Source organism: Neltuma alba, unplaced genomic scaffold (assembly GCF_004799145.2).
Source record: "Neltuma alba isolate B1F8T4 unplaced genomic scaffold, ASM479914v2 tig00012192_pilon, whole genome shotgun sequence".
In the NCBI taxonomy this organism is placed as follows: domain Eukaryota; kingdom Viridiplantae; phylum Streptophyta; class Magnoliopsida; order Fabales; family Fabaceae; genus Neltuma; species Neltuma alba.
Window position 1 is genome coordinate 482,221 of NW_021636732.1, and position 14,328 is coordinate 496,548.

At 35.7% G+C, this 14,328-nt stretch overlaps 1 protein-coding gene across 1 annotated transcript; it reads left to right on the forward strand.

The window, feature by feature from the left end:
• The first annotated feature begins 5,377 nt into the window (after nucleotides 1–5,377).
• On the forward strand, nucleotides 5,378–14,189 carry LOC114724572 (transcription elongation factor SPT6 homolog). The gene is made up of 17 exons (XM_028910936.1): nucleotides 5,378–5,613; nucleotides 5,718–5,801; nucleotides 6,292–6,418; nucleotides 6,684–6,756; nucleotides 6,879–7,032; nucleotides 7,115–7,250; nucleotides 7,347–7,593; nucleotides 7,684–7,872; nucleotides 7,967–8,086; nucleotides 8,211–8,597; nucleotides 8,681–8,788; nucleotides 8,867–9,646; nucleotides 10,598–10,739; nucleotides 10,818–11,992; nucleotides 12,282–12,491; nucleotides 12,587–13,076; nucleotides 13,343–14,189. The coding sequence occupies exons 1-17, from the start codon at nucleotides 5,583–5,585 to the stop codon at nucleotides 13,735–13,737; spliced, it is 4,848 nt and encodes a 1,615-aa protein (XP_028766769.1). The 5' UTR covers nucleotides 5,378–5,582; the 3' UTR covers nucleotides 13,738–14,189.
• The last annotated feature ends 139 nt before the right edge of the window (nucleotides 14,190–14,328 follow it).

Here is a 14,328-nt window from a genome sequence, read left to right on the forward strand (position 1 = left end):
CTTTGCCAGCAAAGTTGTGGTGTGACAATAAGGCTGCCCTACATATAGCCTCCAATTCTGTGTTCCATGAACGTACCAAACATATTGAGATTGATTGTCATTTTATCAGAGACAAGCTTAAGGAGAACTTCATCTCCACTGGATATGTGCGTTCTAGTGATCAATTAGGCGACCTTCTCACTAAAGCTCTAAATGGGACTCGTGTTGACTATCTGTGTGACAAGTTGGGCATGCTTAACATTTATGCTCCAACTTGAGGGGGAGTGTAGAGATATGATATGATTTGATATGTAAATATTATGTAATTATGATTAGGATTTGATAGGATATGATATTATCATAATGGGCCATTAATGCAGAGGCTCCTCTCACTTGTATATATATGTGTATATTCTGATCAATGAAATACAAGAGAATTATTTTCCATATTATTCTATTTCCTACATAAAGTATTTATATTTATCATTTTCTAAACTAATTTATCTAATATATAATCTAATAATATAAATAAATATTTTAAAAATACTATGTAACATATAACACAATTAAATAATTTATTTAGTCTCTTAATAGGTTCAAATTAATCAATCGAGTTGTATATTATCATTGTTACTCAATTATAATGATCATTTTTGTATACTGACAAATAATTCGCACGTACAAAATCATGTTTTGGGCGCGGAAATTTTTTTTCTCACGGGTTTGATTTTGATAAAAGAAAATGATATAATTAAAATAGTCAAACGGCTGGGGATCGGTGATAAAATAAAAGTAAAATAATAAGCTGCAGGGTGGGCAGGAAAGCGTGGCGGCTGCTGGATGGCTCAAAACTTCAAATATTCCATAACAGTGATTGACTCCACGCGCCAGTCACGGAGAACAGGGGCTCCATCACTACGTAAGCTGATGGCCGATAGCTCTTTTGTTTTTTCCCCCGGTAATGATATGATGTGAGATTTGACGTAAGGAGCTTGTGAAGTCATACCAAGATATAAGATCCATTTATATTACTGGATTTTATATTTAGGATTAAGGAAATATTGATATACTATGTCTGCCATATACCTAATTTTAAAATACTAAAAAAATTAATTAAACTGATTATTTGTTACAAATATGTTTTAGTTTGTTTAAATTATCATTTTTAATTGTGTGCGTTTGAACCATCTCTTGATAAAAATATCTTATAATTAATAGAAATATTTTAATAAAAATCAGAGATAAAATTAATTAAAATCTTATATTTAAGAGTTATAACTAAATTCAATTTTCATGCTAACTTTTATATTAAGAATTGAATGTAATAGTTTGGGGTATGGATGCATGGTTTTCATAAAATATAAACCAAGTCTGATATGTGAATAGTTGGTTTCGTTGTGTGCGTGATTAGGAGAAAATATATATTCCTTCTGTCTATTTTTATACGAAATAATCCTTTTCATAATAACGTTTCTAAATACAAAAAACAAATTATCTTTGAGAGTATTTGGATGAAACTAAACCATGGTTTGGAGAATAGTTTCTGGAGAATAGATTCTTGAGAGAATAGATTTTATAAAGAATATATTTTGTGAAAAAGTAATTCTAATAAAGTAAGAGTATTTTGATAATTGTTATCAAAAGTATTTTTTATATGTACAAATTACTAAAAAGGTATAAATTAATATGATAATTACATAAAATATAAATTTTATAATACATTTTAATTTAAAAGAAAAAATTATTAATAATGTTTTTTTTATCAACATAATTAAAAATATATAAGAAAATATAATTATTAATTAATTAATATGTGTATATATATCTATAAAATATGAGATTAAAATTTTTTTAAAAAAATGAATATTTTTTACCAACAAAAAAATATTATTTTATTTTAAAGATTATGCATATAAAATACCATGATATTTTTTGACAAAATTAAATAAGCACACATAAAACAATTTATTACTTATTATAGTAATTAATAATAAACACACAACACCTATATATGATCCTCTCAGGCTCTCCCTCATACTGTGTCTAAAACAATGAAGACAAGAAATGAATAATTAGGGAGGGGTATATTCGTTTGGGCCAAAAAAAAAATTAAGGCACATATCTCATAGGCTCTGATACTCTCTGACTCTCCCTTTTTTCCTCAATAGTAGAAATTTTTTGTTTTTATCAAAACTATGATTTATGGTCTTGGTCCAAACCTCGGTTTTGGTTTTTTTTTACGGTGTTTGAGTAATTTTTTTCCTCAAATCATGGTTTGGGTGATTACCCAAACACTCATTTTGCCTGAAATTTTAAACTAACATTTTCACTTTTATGTCCATTAAATATATGATGCTTATTATCTTTCTGCAATAAATTTTTATTCACAAACCCTCAGGTAAAAACATAATTAAAAAATATATGTATATATTTTACATATTTATTGTTTTTAGCTAATATTTTGAAAGGTTTGATTTTATTAGTTGTTTCTCGTACCAAAAGAGGGAGGGAGTAGTGTTTAATGGTACTGGTACAAAATGTGCATATGCCCTGAGGTTTCAATGTGCTCTAATTTCTTTCGACTGAGCAGCTCCCATCCGGAGGTCCACTCGCCGCAGTCTCCGGAATGCAGCAAAATCAGCGGGCCAATGGACAAAGTGAAGATGTGTTGAGATTGTGGGCTGAGGCTGACGAAGAAATTTAGAGGGTGTTTGGCAAAACCAAAACATAGATTTCAGAATCACTTTCCGCAAAACGAGGTAACCTCCTCCACATATTTATTTCGTAATCCGTAAAAGCACTTCTGAACCATGGTTGGTTTTATCCAAACATCCCCTTAAAAGAAGAGTGACTTATGAACGGGAAACAGAGGCGAGTGGCAAGTGAATGCTGTTGGTGGTCTTAATTTGGCCGTCGGTATATATAGCCGCAATGGTAGTCTCTGTAGTTGCCAGTTGGTAGGTCCTGCTTTGTTAATTTTCGGGTAAGTTGGTGTTCAATGCCTGCTACTAGTAGTTTTTTATGTGTAAAGATCATTATATACCTTTCTCTCATGCAATATAATTGGTTGGTTATGTTATGGGGAAAAATGCTCTTAAACCTCATTCTGCTCTTTTCACCCCCATATATATATATATGTACATGCCTTCGCATTCCGTGCTCAGCATTTAAAACACACACGTTGCCGTGCGTTTTGAATGCTGAGCTCTTAAATTTTTTTTTTTACTTTTTTTTTGCTACAAAATAATCTATGCTGCCTCATATCATTAATATAAAAATTAGTTTGATATTTAATTTTTTTTAAATATAAGATTCCAATCTATTTTATTTCTTATATATGTTTATTTTTTTAAATATAGTCTTTGTAATAATTGCATATGTTAAAGATTTAATCAATTGATAGTTCTAATTAATATACATAATTAGTAAACATTATTTTGGAGAAAACAATGCCTCTTTATGACAAATAATTAATTTAGCTAATTTTTTTAATATACTTGAATCAATCAAACTAACTCTTATATTAAGAACCAAAATAAATTATGTATTAAAATTATTTTTGGTTAACGTTTATCTAGTACTCTAAAATATTTTTTTAGATGTTTTCAATACCTTAAAGTATTTTATGATCCATTTAGGACTTTAAAATATTTTTTCAAGTACATTTAATGTCTTAAAAAATTGTCTATTTCCTGATATTGTATCACAAAATATTTTAGATTGCTGAAAAAATATTTCAGGATACTAGATAAATTATAAAAGACTCTAAAATACTAGACCCTGAAGTATTTTAGGATAATGAACTCATATGAAAAAATATTTTAGGGTACTAAACAAATCACATAATACTTTAAAATATTATATTCTTAAATACTATAGAATACTAAATGCACATGAGAAAATATTTTAGGATACCATAAGATATTTTAAAATATTAAACGTATCTAAAAAATATTTCAAAATATTAGATAAATCTTAACTAAAAATAATTCTAATACATATATTTTTTTATAGTAAAAAAAAAGGTCCCTTATTATACTGCTCAACACTCAAAACGTCCATGTTTTGAGGGCTGGGTACTCCGTGCTCATCAACACAGTGAGCCCGAAATGCGGATCCATATATATATGTGTGTTGTGTTGGTGGGTGTTATATGCTTGCTCTGATATGAAACCCCTTACATTTTGTTACTTCTCAGGTACTAAATATAAGACCTACTTTGTAATATAAATTACATGAAGTGGGTTTTATATTTAGAATCAAAAAAGTATTATTTTTATCTATTTTTTAAGGGGGAAAAATCCAACAAAGTTGGAGGAAGTTCAATCAATAGGCGCCTTTTTTATAAGAAGCTGAAATGTGTTAGGCCCAATAGTCTAAACAGTTCGAGACGGGTCCAATATTTCACACCACCCAACCGTATTCATTGGGAATTTCGTGGGATTGTTTGCCCAATGACTTTTTTACCCGGCCCATGAGATATTAATACAGGCCAGGGTGATTTTTTTAAGGGAAAGCAAAATATTTTTTGCCAGCTTTTCGTAGCAAAAGGTGAACAATACATGAAGCATAGGTACAGCAATTTTGACACTTTCATTTTTTTGCCAACCCAATTTTGACAAGCACACACGGGCGCGCACACTAATGTTATCTTTTTTTTTTATTAAAAAAAATAATACCATATGCGGTAAAATCATTTATTGCAAATGAATTGGACTTGTTTTTCATTATATTTTTGTTATAAACTGCTATCAATTTCTCAAAACATAATAATTTTTTATAAGATGCGATGTACGTAATCTAATTAAGAAACACGTAATTACAAAAGTTTGTATTGAAATACTTATATGTTTACTATTTTTTTGTGACAAGCATGCGAAATTTTTTTAAAAACTACACTTAAAACAAATCTTAAGAATTATATGCCATAACTTTCTCAAAATTATAATTACAATTCTTTTGAATCTTCAAAATAATTTAGAAGTTTTAAAAAATGAATATTAGAATTTAGTAATTCCAAGTTTCAATTAATCAAAATTTTAACATATGTAAATGTCAAATTGTAATAAATCATGAAATTCATTTATAAAATTTTGTTTGCCACATTTTGAAAAATTAATGAAAAATTACTACTAATTATAATTTTGAAAAATTGATTATAACATTTCCGTAGCTTGATATTAATTTTCCACAATTTAATATCAAAATTTTTAAAATTTAATGACAACTTTCAATTGTTTAAAGCTAAATATAAATAATAAATAATCTTATTAAAAAGGCCAGAATATTAACTTTGTATAGTTCTTGGATGTCACTTACTCACTTGACCTTTTTTTTTTTTTTGGCGCTTGGGAAAAAGTTTATTCTCGTACAGGTTGCCGCTAGACGCACAGAGAGAGGTTCAGATCGGCCATACCGTTCCTCCCTGACTCGGCAATATAAAATAATACTCACCGGCTTCCCTCCCCACCCAGGCACTCAAGTCTGGTGTATCTATAGGGGTTCGCTTTCGATTCTTGCACCATAACCGACTTTTGTTTCTCTTAGTTCTCTGTTGATTTCTCAAGCTTAGTGCGTCGTAGTTCTTGCTCCCATCGCCAACCATGGCCAAAGGCGTAGTCTCAGACGAAGAAGGCTAGCCCTAGAAACTTCCTAATTTCTCTTTGCATTTCATTGAGGCGGTTTTATTGATTTTTGGGATTTTGACATTTGTGTTTTTGGCTCTTCGACGTGTTCAGACGAGGTCGAACTCGAAGAGGAGGAGAGGGAGCCAGTTGATGGAGATGGTGCGGATGATGACGAGGACGAGGACGAAGAAGAAGGTATGAACAATGTTTTGAAGCGGTGTTTGTTGATTATGGATATTGTTATTAAATTTCTTTCTGCAAATGGTTGGAGGTTTGGTGCGAGGGTTTCAACTTGAATATAGGGCTTTTGCTAATTTGGCTAGCATGATCTTTCAACTCTATTTCCTTGTTTAGAAGCAATGCGAAAAACAGTCTGCTGGTGTTGTGTGGTGTTCTCCAGCGACGATGAAAGGCATTCCTTTTGGTTTTTCCTTGGATGATGCTGTTAGGAACTTAGGATGCTCTCGCCTAGCTTTATCCTTCTATCCTATGTGCTTAGGGCTTTTGCTCTATCTTTCTCCGTGTATTTTTCTGGTTTCGTTTTGTATAGTGCTTTTGCTGTTAAGTAACTACTCAGACAATTTTGACATTTTAAAATGTCTTTTACCTGGGAAGTATTCATTTATATACTTCACCTGGTACACGTCATGTGGGTTGTAAGTTCTATTTTTTCCTTCATGTGCAGAAGGACAGGATGAATATGAGAATGACGGATTTATAGTTGACGATGTTGAGGAAGAGGAGGAACAAGATGAAGAAGAGAGGGCAGACAGCGATGAAGAACGGCAGAAGAAGAAAAAGAGGAAGAAAAAGTGAAAATCCTCTCTTTTTTATTGCTTTTCTCTTTTGTGTTTGGTAATTAAGTTTTGCTGTTGTAGCAGTAAGGCATATTGCTTTGTTTTCTTTCTTTGTTCTATTTTATTGGGAGATATTACTGAACCTAATACGTGGTTATGGGTTTTCTTTTATTATTTGTATTTACAAATTCAAATTCTCCCGGAAGTTGTAGATGTTCTTTTCTTTTTTTCCTCTTTTAATTTTATTTTTAATCTGATAGATTTATTCCTGTTATTTCAGGGAGGAGTATGTTCTGGATGAAGATGATTATGAGCTTCTAGAGGACAATAATATCAATATTCACCGCAGGAAGGTTGTGAATTGTTGGCATTTTGAATTAGTGTTATAATTTTCTGCTGGCCTTATCTGCTGGATGATGCAGTTCTGTGGTTAAGTGCACAAGTCATATTTGTATTAACAAGATTAATTAAACAGGAGAGCAAAAAGTTTAAGCGGCTGAAAAAAGGGCAGAGGGACACCGAGGAGGAGCCCTCAGGATTATCTGACGAGGAGGAATTTGTTGGAAGTGGGAAAGGTGGGAGGACTGCTGAGGAGAAGCTTAAGCGCAGTTTATTTGGTGATGATGAAGGTATGGCCAAGATGCTCTTGGTTTATAGCATTGGTTTAGCATTGGTTTTTCATTGATTTACCATGGATGTCATGAAATGTAGGAGCTCCACTTGAAGATATTGCTGAAGAGGAGGAACAGGGAGAAGAGGAGGAGGATGCAGACATTGGTGAAGAAGATGAAATGGCAGACTTCATCGTGGATGAGGAAGAAGTTGATGAACACGGGGCTCCTATGAGGTATTTTCAATGAATATTTTGATGATTTATTTCTACTATAGTTGGTTTGGATTATTAGATAATTCACATCGCTATGTGTTGCTGCATTTTCTTTAGGCGAAAGAAGCTGAAGAGAAAGAAAGTTAGGCAGGCACCTGGAGTATCTTCTTCTGCATTGCAAGAAGCTCAGGAGTTATTTGGTGATGTTGATGAGTTGCTGCAGTCTCGCAAGCAAAGTCTGGAACTACGTGAATATAGGGAGACTAGACTTGAAGATGAATTTGAGCCTGTTGTCCTTTCTGAGAAATATATGACAGAGAAGGATGATCGAATTAGGGAGCTTGATATTCCTGAAAGAATGCAGGTCTTTTAAGATCTGTGCCGAAATAATTTGTTTTGTTTTGTTTTATTGGATCACTCAGGTATCTTAATCAGAAAATTGATTTTCCTGCAGATATCAGAAGAGAGTACTGGTGCGCCTCCACTGGACGCAGGTAGCATAAGAGAGGAGAGTCGCTGGATAGAGGATCAACTTAAAAAAGGAACGGTACCCTGGATTCACAAGAAAGACGCTGGCAATTTACAGATTGACACTCATGATATCATCAGATTTTTGGAACTGCATCATGTGCAGAAACTGGATGTTAGTATTTCTTATTCATGCAAATACATTTTTTTTTATTCTAATTTATTAGGTCCTATCATTGTTGTTTCTAATCGGAAATAACCTTGTCTAGATTCCTTTTATTGCTATGTACCGGAAAGAGGAGTGCTTAAGCCTACTGAAAGATCCAGAGCAACCTGATGATGAGAATTGGGATAAAAATGAAAGGCCTCCAACTTTAAAATGGCACAAGGTCTGTGTAATTTCTTTTATTTTGGGGCCAAACAAAGTGTGTACTTATGGCAATTGTTATCATTGTTTTTGTTACTGAAAGCAAATTCAATTCTCTATAAATGGCTTCCTTGTGCACGGTTTAGGTACTTTGGGCAATTCAAGACTTGGACCAAAAGTGGTTGCTTCTTCAGAAACGAAAAAGTGCCCTCCAAGCCTACTATAATAAACGATTTGAAGAAGAGTCCCGTCGTGTTTATGATGAAACAAGACTTGAATTGAACCAGCAATTGTTTGAGTCAGTTATGAGATCATTGAAGGCTGCAGAAACAGAGAGAGAGGTTGATGATGTCGATTCAAAATTCAACTTGCATTTCCCTCCAGGGGAAGCTGGTGTTGATGAAGGGCAATATAAAAGACCTAAAAGGAAATCAACGTATAGTACTTTCAGTAAGGCAGGGCTTTGGGAGGTTGCCAGCAAGTTTGGCCGTAGTGCTGAGCAACTTGGAATGATCTTATCACTTGAAACAATGGTAAGCATGCTAAGATTAGCGATGTCCCCCCCCCCCCCCCCATTTTCCTACAAATAATGGTCTTTTGTGACCTTTGTTTATAGATTAACGAGTTGGAGAATCCCAAGGAAACACCTGAAGAAATGGCTTCAAATTTTACATGTGCTATGTGTGATACGCCTCAAGAAGTACTCAAATATGCGAGGCACATGGTATGATCTATGCCCATCTTGTTTCTTCTTAAACATTTGGAAGGTAGTTTTTGTTGATACCATGCCTCTCTTGTTCAGGCAGCTGTTGAGATTAGTTGTGAGCCTAGCATCAGGAAACATGTCCGTACCAACTTTATTGACCATGCCGTGGTATCAACTTGCCCCACTGCTGATGGAAATGTAACTATAGATTCTTTCCATCAGTTTGCTGGGATAAAGTGGTTGCGGGAGAAGCCGTTATCTAAATTTGAGGATGCACAATGGCTCCTTATACAGAAGGCGGAGGAGGAAAAACTCCTTCAAGTTACTATTAAGCTGCCTGAGGAGTATCTTGATAAGTTGACAAATGAATTCAATGATTATTACATCAGTGACAGTGTTAGTAGGTCTGCCCAACTGTGGAATGAACAGAGGAAGTTGATACTGCATGATGCAATTTTTCGCTTTCTATTACCATCAATGGAAAAAGAGGCAAGAACTTATTTATTGAGCAAAGCAAAGAATTGGTTACTCATGGAGTATGGGAAGGCATTGTGGAATAAGGTTTCTTTGGGACCTTACCAACGGAAGGATAATGATCTTAGTGCTGATGATGAAGCTGCCCCTAGGGTTATGGCTTGCTGTTGGGGTCCTGGAAAGCCGCAGACAACTTTTGTTATGTTAGATTCATCAGGGGAAGTGCTAGATGTTCTTTACACAAGGTCACTTACTCTACGGTCTCAAAATGTTAATGACCAGCAACGGAAGAAGAAGGACCAGGAGCGTGTTTTGAAGTTCATGACAGACCACCAACCGCATGTTGTTGTTCTAGGAGCAGTGAATTTGTCTTGTACTCGTTTGAAGGATGATATATATGAGGTTAGCATCTTGATTTTTGATGTTCCTGATTATTGTATTAGCATTTGCTTCATCAGTTAGCTAATTTGGTTAATCTGTTGATGCTTTTTCTTGCTAAAAGGCCTTTATATATTCTGGAAAAATGCGTAACATTTCTTCTGGTATATTTATAATTTATGTTCTTAATGTATGTCTTTGTTCCGCTTGCATGATTTAGGACGTCTATTGCTTAGTCTTGGAGTCAGTGGGTAGTACCATACCTGTGAATGGAGATAAAGGTTCTAATTTCAGTTCTGGTTAAGCCTCATCAGGTTCTAAGGTGCTTAGGAACATCCTTTTTGAGCTGTTAGTCACTTGGGATGGTGCAGTATTTTATTGTTTCTCAGGAGGCTAATTAGTTATATTACTCTCTAAGCTGCGGTGGTTCATTGTTAATGAATGTAGGCATAAATCATTAGTCATTCACCTTAATTCTGATCTAAAGCTGCATCCAATTTTATGCCCCCCAAAAATGGAAAAAAAGATGCATCAAATTTTAATTTGCTTTGGTAATACTCTTTTTGTGCTCTTAAAACTTTTTGGATGATGACATGATGTGTCCTTGCTACGTTACTTGCTTCTGAGTTGTCTTAGTCTTGTATCACTTATTAGGAAGCACATAAGTTTGTTATGTACCTTGCATTTGACTTTTCTTTACCATTTGAATTTGAATAGATAGACTTTTCGTTTCAGCCCACCTCCTCCTTTTCATTTTCATAATACCATAGTGTAGAATAAATTCATGCCAGAGGTTATATCGGTGGTGAAAATATGAAGCTTTTAAGGCGCAATTGCTGTTTAGCTTCTCGGGCAAAACTCGTTTCTGCTGAGCAATTTGATAGTTACATTTGAGTCATAAGTTGTTTGTGTGGTCTTTCCATTACAACTTTAGATTTCTTAAATAAATTAGCTAATTTGCTCCACTTTTATTAGATAATTTTTAAAATGGTGGAGGAAAATCCTAGAGATGTTGGTCACGAGATGGATGGCCTCAGCATTGTGTATGGGGATGAATCTCTTCCACATTTGTACGAAAATTCTCGAATTTCCTCTGAACAACTTCCCTCCCAGCAAGGTAAATATTGTTGCTTGTGTGCTCTTCCTATCCCACTTGGTTGCTTGTAATTAATCCCTTTGTCCTCTCACCTAGCAGGTATAGTGAGGCGGGCTGTTGCACTTGGAAGGTATCTGCAGAATCCCTTGGCAATGGTTGCAACATTATGTGGACCTAGAAAAGAAATTTTATCATGGAAACTGAGTTCCTTGGAGAGCTTTCTCAACCCTGATGAGAAATTTGGGATGGTTGAGCAGATTATGGTAGATGTGACAAATCAGGTGGGCTTAGATGTTAACTTAGCCATAAGTCACGAGTGGTTATTTGCTCCCTTACAATTTATTTCTGGGCTTGGTCCAAGAAAGGCTGCATCCTTACAGAGGTCCCTGGTAAGAGCTGGAGCAATTTTTACCCGGAAGGACTTTGTGACGGAACATAAACTGGGTAAAAAGGTTTTTGTCAATGCTGTAGGTTTCTTGCGTGTTCGAAGGAGTGGGTTGGCTGCTAGCAGCAGCCAATTTATTGATTTGCTAGATGATACAAGAATTCATCCAGAATCATATACTCTTGCACAAGAGTTGGCTAAAGATGTATATGAGGCAGATGGCACAGGTGATGCTAATGATGATGATGATGCACTGGAGATGGCTATAGAGCATGTGAGAGATCGGCCTAGTTATTTGAAAAACCTTGATGTTGAGGAATATGCTAATGAGAAGAACCGGCAGAATAAAAAAGAAACTTTCTATGACATAAAAAGAGAACTGATTCAGGGATTTCAGGATTGGCGTAAACAATATGAAGAACCAAATCAGGATGAGGAGTTTTATATGATATCAGGTGAAACTGAGGAGACCCTTGCTGAAGGGAAAATTGTCCAAGCTACAATTCGCAGAGTGCAAGCCCAAAAGGCCATATGCGTGCTTGAATCTGGGTTGACTGGAATTCTCATGAAAGAAGACTATACAGATGACTGGAGGGATTTAGTTGAGCTGTCTGACAGGCTAAATGAGGATGACATTCTCACTTGCAAAATCAAATCAATTCAGAAGAACAGGTATCAGGTATTCCTTGTTTGTAGGGAGAGTGAAATGAGAAGTAATCGTTTACAGAGTAACCGAAATCTTGACCCCTATTATTACGAAGACCGTAGCTCTCAACAGAGTGAACAAGACAAAGGTCGCAAAGAAAAAGAGCTGGCAAAGAAACATTTCAAGCCTAGGATGATAGTTCATCCACGTTTTCAGAACATTACTGCAGATGAAGCAATGGAGGTTTGTTTCTAAGTGGTTTTAACTGTGATAATTTTTTTTGTCAATTTCCATTGGTGACTGAAAGTACAAGTGTTTGCATGCTTAAATTTGTATTCAAGTATCATATATTCATATAAATTCAATTACAGCTCTGTAGATCGCATGACAAACCTGCTTCCTTGATTTTCAATAAAACAGCATCTTCTGCGCAATCAAATCATAAATATAATTAATAAAATCTGCTCTGTCACAATCTGTATTGGGTATTTTATAGTGGCAGCTGCTTAGCTTGTGCATGTTTTGTGTGCAGTTCTTGTCTGACAAAGATTTTGGAGAAAGTATAATCCGGCCTAGTTCACGCGGACCCTCATTTCTTACTCTAACTCTCAAAATCTATGATGGAGTTTATGCCCACAAAGATATAATTGAAGGTGGAAAGGAACACAAGGACATCACAAGCTTGCTTCGAATTGGGAAGACACTTAAAATTGGAGAGGACACTTTTGAGGATTTAGATGAGGTTAGCTAGCACCACTGCCTTTAAATGCATTTATTGCTTTTCTTCTTTGCAGAAGCTTATTTCTTAGTTGATTTTTCTTATCCATTGTTGCTTAGGTAATGGATCGATATGTTGATCCCTTGGTAGTTCACTTAAAGGCAATGCTAAACTATCGCAAGTTCAAGAAGGGTACAAAAGCAGAAGTTGATGAACTTTTGAGGATGGAAAAAGCTGAGTATCCCATGCGGATAGTCTATAGTTTTGGCATCTCTCATGAACATCCAGGCACATTCATATTGACTTATATAAGAAGTACGAATCCCCACCATGAGTACATTGGGCTTTATCCAAAAGGATTCAAATTTCGGAAAAGGATGTTCGAAGACATTGATCGACTTGTGGCATATTTCCAGAGGCACATTGATGATCCCCAGCATGATGTGGCACCTTCTATTAGATCTGTTGCTGCTATGGTCCCAATGCGAAGCCCAGCTACTGGTGGATCCTCAGGGACATCAGTGGGTAGTGGATGGGGCTCTAATGAAGGTGGCTGGAGAAGTCACGCAGGTGACAGGGATCGATCTTCTACACCTGGTTCGAGGACAGGTATATTTTGTGTCATGGACTTCTGATTTTTGCTTCTGTTCATTTGTCATCCAATGCTTAACATGTGTGCAGTGCTGGGCGAAATTTAAACTAGCACCATGAGTAATTTTGTGTTCATTAAATCACTTTTTTTTTTCTTCATTTCATTTTTCCTTTAATCTCTGCATCAAATGACATGCTCTTTTCCAACTAGGCCCCCCTCCCTCTCTGATCTTGCATTCAGATTTTTGCAAGGCCAGAAACTCTAATTATTGTGTTCTGCTCAGGCCGAACTGATTACAGAAACAGTGGGAATCGGGATGATCACCCTAGTGGTCTGCCTCGGCCATACGGTGGTGGTCGTGGACGTGGTCGAGGCTCTTACAACAGTCGAGGAAACAACTCCAATAATGAAAGGCAGGACTCTGGCTTTAGCTCAGCTAGATGGGGTTCTGCCACAAAGGATGGAGATGATGGTTTAAGCAATTTTCCAGGAGCCAAGGTTCAAAATTCCCCAGGAAGGGAAGCCTTTCCAGGCGGTTGGGGGTCTGGTGGAGCTAGTGGTTGGGGTGGCGGTGGTGCTTCAAATGACGCAGAACGTGGAAGCTCTGGCTGGGGAAGTGGTCTCAAGAAATCTGATAATGGATGGTCTGGAAATGCTGGTGGGGGCACTGGTTGGTGAATCAGACAACTTAAATCCGGCTTCCCTGCTACGGTTTATGCAATCCCCTTCTGCGTACTCTTTCTTGGCGGTTGTAAGTAGGTAAGTTATCCAGTGGTTGAAATAGGATGTACCTTGACGCTGGTGTATGCATTTGCTGAGATTTTTAGATGGGCAGCTTTTCATTTCTTCTCCAACTCTTACGGATGGTATAATATTTTAGTCCATTAGCCTTTGGGGGGAGAGTATGGAGTGTGGCTAGAAGTGTAGGTTCAACCACCCGATGTGACAAGGAATATTTTGAAAGGTGCTTGATTTCATGGCATCAACATCTGTAAACTTGTGAATTGTATTTAGGACGGAAATCATAAGAATGGACACTTTTTTGCTTTTTGCCTCATACAGAATGCTGCAGTACTCGAAATTGTACATTTACGTTAATTTGGTCAATAAATATTGGTTCTCTTGTTAAATATGCGATTCATATCCCGACCCAGAAGAGTGCGTCTTTGAGTCTCACCAATAAGATAAAAATCTTGTCAGCAAATTTGGATGATAAAGCCAGTCCTAACTCTTGGAATCATGACCTAATCCTTCTAAGCATTTTATTCT